Genomic DNA, 8,233 nt, shown 5'->3' on the forward strand with positions numbered 1-8,233 from the left:
CTGTGCTGCAGAACATGAACCGCCTGAAGCAGATCTCCTCCATCACCGCCCACGAGCTCAGATCCATGCAGGAGGACCTCAGCTTGAAAGAGACAGAGATGCATAAATCCCAGAGCACGACCAAAGGCTTATCCTCAGGTAGATCTCTCTCTCACAGCCCAACCGTGATTTCATGCTCAGTTTATGTATCTGCATTTGACAATTTGGTGCTGCGTCCAGTTTCTGCTTACTAATGCAGACCAATGGTTCTCATCTACTTGTTGCAAATACTATGCAAACAGTACTACAATCTGAACAAATGATGTGTTCCTTTTGGGTGAAGAATTGTTTTTTCAGATAAGCTTCATGTGAGGTGTGATGATGCCTTTTCCATACACGTACATAAATAACAGGTAGTGAGAGGGGCGAAAACGTGATATACAGTCAAGTTTACAGAATTGCTCTCAAGGGTAAACTCATTTTATTGGAACTATGTTGGACTAGGATCAAGTCATACCTGTTTAGGCTCTAATCTTCCTTAGCCGTACTCATCATACACACACACACACACACACACACACACACACACACGCATACACGCATACACACACAGACACACATGCACACACTCACAGACACAACCCTCTTATTTATGTAAAGGAGGCTGAAGCTGAGCCAAAGGGCTTTTCCTTCCTTTGTGTTGGACTTCTCTGTGCATGCTGTTCACCCCTAAATATGTCTTATCTCATCACGCCACCTCAGAAGGCTCGCTGCAACATTTTTGCCTTCGTACTATTCTGAGACGGACAGCCATTGTTCCTTTTTGCACTTTATTTATTTTTCTTCTATCACTGCATTTTTACATCCCATTGAAAATGGCAAATATGAGTGCAACGTAGGAGTGTCTTTGAAGACTTCTACCACATGGGGCCTCTGCTCTGTGCATTTAGTCCAGGGAAGTGGAGCTGAGAGGTACGCTGAATACGCAAAATTAATAAATAAACAGACAATAATCTGCAGCCTCCACTACGCTCCTATGTAAATATTTTCAGTAACACAAGCCAAGACATTTATCCCTTTGAGGCACAGAGAGCTCCAGAAGAAAAAAAACTTCACGGGGGGGGGGGTGTGGTGGACGGCTTGAGGGTGGGGGTGCCTGCCGAAAGGCGAGCCCCAGGAGGAAGCTGCACAGAATGCACAGAAGTGCTGATGGGGCACTTTGTGAGTCTCTGTAACTGCACAGCAGCCTCTCCAAACACGGAGCCGGGCCGGGCTGCTATCAGGAGGAACCGGCCCGTTTCCCCTTCCTGCCCCCAGCGAGCTGGCGCAGCAGGCCCTGCCTCTCAGTGCAGAGGAGGGGGGGGGCACGTAATTCACTGACAAAGACTGAGCAGACCTGGCTCACGGTGCAGGGATGTGGATTTATTTGTAACGATACACATAATTTGTATTGTGACATTGCGACAGTGTTTTTTTTTTTTTTTTTTTTTTCAAAATTTTGCAATCAGCCTCCACTGCCATTTGTGGGGTCTGTGGAGACTGAGAATAAGCAGGGTAGGTTCAGAGCAGTCACTATCTCAATTCTCGTTGCATTCCTTCCAAGGGTGCAATCCTTCACTCAGATATTGATTGTACATGATTTTTCAGTAATGGAATGAATGAAACCTCGGTGGATCAAACTGAAAGGACCATGAAGACTCAAATAAAAAGAATCCCATTTTTAAATACAAAAAGCAGTATACCTAATAAAAAAAAAAGTAAACCCCACCAAATCCACATCCCTGCCTCTGAATGAGTACGTTTTATTCAGTGGCTGTGGCAGAGTGCATCCCATGTGAGAGGTTATGTAGGTCTCTTCCTAAACATAATAATAGCCTGGCTGGTGCTGGGCTTCCTGCACGGTGCTGCTGGACTCCTCGCCCCTTCTGTCAGCTCTCAGTCACTGTTTGTTGGCTCCCACGAGGAGGCAGGATAATTCGGCTTGTTCATTTGATCAGCTGGTGAATAATAAATACAAGATGTGCTCTGCCCTGTTGGCAGAATCAGCTTTAACCTTTGACCTCTGTTACAACAATATGGCTAAATAGGGGCTGTTTTTAACTTCACAAGCATTTGACTCAAGTGAGGAAAAGTTTGCCCTGAGTTTATTTTAATGTCATGTCCATCATCTCTTGAATACCCTGGTGGCAAAGGTTTTCTTTAAACAAGTAACAGTGATGTCAGTTGAAAGAATGGTAGCACAGCAAAAAGCAAAGAGAACATTGGATGTTTGCTTCTTAAACAAACCTGCATATCATCTGATTCAGAAAATCAACAGATAAAAATATAAAAATGTATATTTTCTTTGCACACAGTGTACTTGTACTGTTTTGTGTCTCACCCCTATTGCCTTTAGAGAGCCACCGTCTCCAGCAGGATCTGCAGAAGGTGGAGCAGCTGGAAAGTAAGATCACCTCAGAGCTGGACAGCCTGAAGGAGCACATCCAGCACATGACTGAAGGCTTGGAGACCTACAGCAACCTGGATGCCCTTAAGGCTGAAGGAGAGGACAAAAAAAAGGTGAAGTACCCAGTATGCGTAAAGTGTATTTGGCATATTAACCATTTATAGACAAGCCTAAAAAATGTTAATTTGTTATAAATAATCATGTGCATCTCTCCTGCTAACAAATTAGGCACTGAATGTCGGTATAGTCTGTTGTAAGATGATAACATCAGTGCTCACAGTTTAACCCCCTGCTGAAATCAGCCAAGAATGCTGGTACCACCATCTGCTCAAATGGATTTCAGACACATTTAAAACACTCTTTGATAAAAGGGCTTTCTCTTTCATTACATGTGCAAGCACAGGAAGAATATTCAGTTCACAGCCTCCTTTCCTCAGGCTTGTCAGAGACGGGCTCTGACAGACATGTCCGACATGCTCCTTACTTCCCATGCTGCCCAGATAATGGCAGACAGCAGCAACTAATGTAAATACTGATAGGCCAGTCCATGACGCCGTTTACACACAAGAATGTTTCCACGGGAACTGGTGGAGCTCTTAAAAGCATCTTGTGGCAGTCTGAGACGGGTTCTGGGCTGCCTTTTGCTCAACAGGATGCAGGTTGCTCTGAAATGTTTGACACCAGGAAGAAATGATTCTTCGACCGAACAGCAGCTCAGTAACCCCAGAAGGACTGATCAAATGAGCCCTGCATGAACATGTCTGGTAATGCAGGTGCAGCATCAGGAAATGGTTTTCTCAGGCTTTGCTACTACTCTCTGCCCCATTAATGATGGGGCAGAGAATAAACATAAGGAAAATAGTAAAATACTTAATATTACTCATTATACTTAATGCAGATTTACTGAATATTGAATTGTGCTTTACATTTAGTTTCTTCAGAATGACTATGCTTGTGGGGTTTGCATGTTTTCCCCATGTTGGTCTGGGTTTCCTCCAGGTTGTCTGGTTTGTAGTACAGTGGCATGTACACAAGGTCTATATTGGCCATAGTTGTCAGTATATGAGTGAACACCCTGCCCTGTGTGAGTCCCACCCTGCACCGAGTGTTCTGGGATGAGTGATATATTTTTTATGAAACATTAATTAAAATACAAATACAAATTCCCTCCATCACGCAGAGACTACAGGAGGAACAACTGTCTCTCACCCAGCGCAGAGACTCATTCAAGAAGGTCATACAGAAGATGAATGCAGAGTATGAGGCCTTGAAGTCTCATCTGCAGGAGAATGAGACTCATGCCCAGGTGAGACCCAAGCTGCCCAATGGTCACCCCTATCTGTTGGAGGTGACCATTGTAAAAAATAAGGTACACAGTCAGTATTGTAAATATGTAGCAAGTCTAAAGTGAATCCAAAGACAAATCTTTTAGCTCTTTTTAAAAACAATGTTTGTTCCAAAATAAACAGCCCTCCTTTCTAATGGTCACAAGCATCATGTTCTGACTTAACCATTAAACCGGTGGGCTTATGTTTTTACCAGACAGCTCGCAGCGCTGTCTTCAGTCGGTCCTTGCACGGCCACTGATCATGTGCAGGCTGGAACAGGACTGTTATCTTGATGCATTTGAAATATAATGGTTTGCGTTTGGAGTAAGTCAGCTCTGTTAAAGCATATTAAGTTTCACTAAAGACTGTGGGCTCACGAATCCTGAAGGATTTGGTTGAATCTTGGCAAGGCCATGACTCCGTCATCACTGTAAGTATGTGCCAGAGGAAGCCATTTTGTACATGCCAGCAGATTCACTAGGTGAGTTTTTTTTTGCTGATATAGAGAGGGCATAAAATGACCCTAGGTAATCCACACAGAGTAGCAGGATCATCCTGTGAATCTCACATGTCAAGCTAACTCGGCTGCAGTAATGTGGGTATTAATACAAATTATTTTTTAAATGGGTACAAATGTTTCACTGTTTCTTTCTTCCCTCTTTCATTCAGTTGACTAACTTGGAAAGAAAGTGGCAACATCATGAACAGAACAACTTTGTCATGAAAGAATGTATCCTTTCCGAGACGCTAAAACAAGTAATGGATTTCCCTTTTTCGTTCCTGCATTTAATCATTCAGCAGTTCGGTTTCTTGCTGGCACAGAAGATGCTAAAGGACGTAGTGTCATTGTCCGGTCAGGGTGTGTGAGAAAGCACCTCTGTCCCTGCTGGCCTCTGACCCGATTAAAACTGTGCTTCCTTAACAACCCCTCACCCAGTCATTGCTTTAAAGAGCATGGAGAGCGACTACCGTCCTGCGGTGAACAACGTCACCAAACAACTGGCCGACTACAATAAGATGATCATCGACACGCTGCAGGGCAGCAGAAACTGAGGCGCCGCGTCCTGTCTCTGAGGGAGCTCTTCACAGGTCACCAGCTTGTCCCTGACTCGGTTCCTGTGGATGGAGACGCCCAAATAGAACAATCCAGATGCACACTATATATTGTCAACTATAAAGTCCTGAGATTTTATATATATATATATGTAGATAGCATTAAATAAAAAAATATATATATATTACTTGAGTTCTTTGTTTATTTGAATTTTTGGAATTTAATGATAACGATTTAATTATAGGGCCGTGTGTTGGCTAGTGACATGGCGTCAGACCTCCAAGGTTGTGAGTTTGAATCCCTGCTCTGACCTTCTGTGTGCAATGATTGCATGCTCCGCCAGTGTTTGCTTCATGTTCTCCAGGTTTCTTCTACAGTCCAAATTCATGTACACTAGGTGGATTGGTGACTAAAAATGGACTTGGTGTAAGCATTTAAAGATTTCGTTATGTGTCTGTTCGGTTGTAAAGAAAGTGTTCAGGGGATTTGGACAGTATTGTTAACCCTGGCCGGCGAGCAGTTGCAGGTTTAATGTCTGGGAATGTATGCATGTGTGTGTGTGTCCATGTGGGTGTCCCAGTTTCATGCCACTGGCATGCTGCTGCCTGTCACTGCGGGTTAACAGTGTGCAGGAACTGTTCCTGCTGATAGCACTATTGTTTTAATGTTATTAGTTTCCGCAAAGTATAATGAGTAGGGGGCTGCATAGGGTTTCTCAGTCATTCTGCCCCATACTCATACACTTTGCTGTAAACAGCGGGTTAGTGTATGTTTAGTACTTTTGTATTAATACAAGCTATGAAAGAATATGAAGAAAACACCAATATGACAACCGCAGAGTTAAAAGCAAAAATTGATATCAAACAGTTATTGAATTGAATGACTAAGTAACAAAGAGGCTGAAGGAGATAAAGAACAATAGCCTCTGAGATGGGGTGGTGGCCCTGCCCACGTTGTTGTCCCAAATCTGGCTGGGGGGGATTTCCACTGCAGGAAAGTGGGGTTATCAGCTCAGGCTGAGCAGAACAGGCGTCTTGCCTAATACTCCGCATGCCGTCGAAAACAGAGCTCTGTTTGTTTGATGTAGCAAATATTAAAAAATTATGTTTTTGTTAAAAAAAATAAGGTTCAGGCAAATGGTTTATTTATTACCATTTTTTAAATTTATGCCAAATGTACATTTCCCAGGTTGGGTGCCTGTTGGAGTCTTCAGAAGACCTGTGAGACCTTAAAGTACTGGCCAACAATTTGTCCTATAAGTTTTCACAGATCTGGGAGAGTTTGGGGTTTATAATGCTAGTAAATCAGAACAATAGACACCATAGGACTGAGCAGCCAGACTGTGCACCTGTATCATCTGCTAAAACATGCATTCGGGAAGACGAATGAAGTACACTCGAAAGCAACCCCAAGAAATTTTGGCTCGGACCTTTTCACTTGTCAGAATTTCCAAAAATCTGTATTTTACCGGATTGCTTCAGTGACAAAATAGAAGCACCAGAAAAAAAGCTGTGAATTCATAAAAGTGGAAAATATGAACAGTGGACCAAAAAGGACCAAATTATAGGGCTCATTTTAGTTCCAGTAAGATTTATGCAACCTGATATTTTTTTTTACTTCTGTCTTAAGTTTTATTTTATTTCATTTTCATTTTATTTCGTGTGGTTAGACCCTGGTTATGCTGTGACAGATTTGGCCTCTTGTTGGATTTAGCATTTATTTTAGTAGTAAAAAAAGAACATAGTATGGCTGAAGACTGGTTAAAGTTTGCTGAAGGAAAATCTAATAGCTGTAAAACTGCAATCACTTTGCGCAGTGAGCTTTCGCACCATTATATAGTTTTCGTGTCTCCAGATAATGTCAAAGATTCTTATATAACACTCAAATAAGTTGGGCTAATGATCTGGACCCCCCTCAACCCGGTTATGTGTTCTGAGCCTTAGCTGCGACAGGCCCGCGCTAACAAGCCCCTGTGCGAGAGCGGAGCGGCTGCAGCCTCGGCGCCGACCGCACGTGCTCGGGGTTTCGCCCCCGGACCTGTGATTTAAAAGGCCTCCTTGTGAACGTGCCATGGCACTTTAGAGCGCCGGCTCGCTGGCCCTGACAGCTCCCATCGGTTAGTTCTGAAATAGAGCGTGTTGCGCCTCTGACGCCGGGACGCTTTAGGGCTCTCCTGGTGACCCTAGCGCCGCTTGGCCCGCACTCTCCGCGGCTCCACTGGCCAACTGCTTCAGCTCTGGGGGTTGGAATGAGGTAAAGTGTTACAGGCCTGAGGATCAGTCACGCACACACAAACTCGGGGACACACACTCCACCTCCATCCCTCCCTTAAGCTACTGCTCAGAAACAACAAGCGGTCCACGCCCATCACAATAACAGCCATCACGGGCCGGTGGAATCCAGCGTACTGAGAGCATTCGCTTTTGGCACAGACTGGAGCTGCTGGCCGCAAGCCTCTTAAGGGTGGGAGTCCAGGAAAAAGGAACCCTGCCCATCGCCGCAGGTCACCAAGCGAGTCTCCCGCTGTGCCGATGAACAGAAAGAGAGAGTACAGTTGATCTCTGGTCATTTCCTATTCTCTGTCCAGCATCTCCTCTTTCCCCCCCGTGTGCCTTCCCCCCCTCAGGTCCGCTCTTTTGCAATAGGCGCCACGGCGAGAAACTCATATTCGCCTAATATTTCATTGTGTCACTGCTAGGCAAGGCTGAGCACCTCACCCTGTGTAAGGGCTGTGCGAGGGAAGGCCACTTTCGTACGGGGCTGAAATCTGTCTCACTGTTTCCACAGCTGCTGCCTCCCTCACACAAGCAGAGGAAGAAACACAGGCCTCTGTCAAAACAAAAGTCTTCTCTCGCAAGTCAAAAGGTCCGTGAGAATATTTTTCCCACATTGCCAGGGCACCCAGTTATGCCCGAGGACAGTAGATGATGCTAATGAGGTTAGGGATTTAGCAATTGACCTCCATTTAAGGCCATATTTTCCTGCCGACTTAGAGCAGGGAGAGCTTGTCAAGTTTTGCTTTTTAGAATGCTGGGAATGAATAACGTCCATAGTTGCCACCCCAAGATGTCCAAAGCAGATTTTGCATTGGCAATGTTCACAGACATCCCATGTGGACAATAAATACTACAAAGGGAATTGAATGAAGGGGATTGAGCGAGGATTTTGGATGCTGCTTGTCACCTGGAAACCATATGACAAATAACAAACATGGACATAAATTGTCCACAATGTGGAAGTAGGAGGTATGTGGGCTTGTGGTCGACAGAATCGTCGACTCTCTTCTTAAACTTTGCTTAGAGAGTAATCTTTTATGTACGTCTTCTGGTGTTCCACCTCTCAAGATACCAGTATCTAGCAATCCACTTCATTCTTGTACGCATCATTTTAAGACTGCAATATGTGCTCCAGAAGACGTACAATGCC

The 8,233-nt window shown here is 44.4% G+C and overlaps 1 protein-coding gene across 4 annotated transcripts in view; it reads left to right on the forward strand.

Moving 5' to 3' along the window:
* ift74 (intraflagellar transport 74) overlaps positions 1 to 4,994 on the forward strand; it is a 14,694-nt gene extending 9,700 nt beyond the window's left edge. For 3 of the 4 annotated variants that reach the window (XM_028971432.1, XM_028971433.1, XM_028971435.1), the window contains 5 exons: positions 12 to 138; positions 2,375 to 2,538; positions 3,606 to 3,731; positions 4,423 to 4,483; positions 4,691 to 4,994. In XM_028971432.1, the coding sequence (XP_028827265.1) occupies positions 12 to 138; positions 2,375 to 2,538; positions 3,606 to 3,731; positions 4,423 to 4,483; positions 4,691 to 4,806 (594 nt within the window). In that variant the 3' untranslated portion in view covers positions 4,807 to 4,994. Of the gene's footprint in view, positions 1 to 11; positions 139 to 2,374; positions 2,539 to 3,605; positions 4,484 to 4,690 lie in introns of all 4 variants that reach the window. The other variant, XR_003749047.1, reaches the window with a different exon arrangement.
* The last annotated feature ends 3,239 nt before the right edge of the window (positions 4,995 to 8,233 follow it).

Source organism: Denticeps clupeoides, chromosome 3 (assembly GCF_900700375.1).
Source record: "Denticeps clupeoides chromosome 3, fDenClu1.1, whole genome shotgun sequence".
Lineage (NCBI taxonomy): Eukaryota > Metazoa > Chordata > Actinopteri > Clupeiformes > Denticipitidae > Denticeps > Denticeps clupeoides.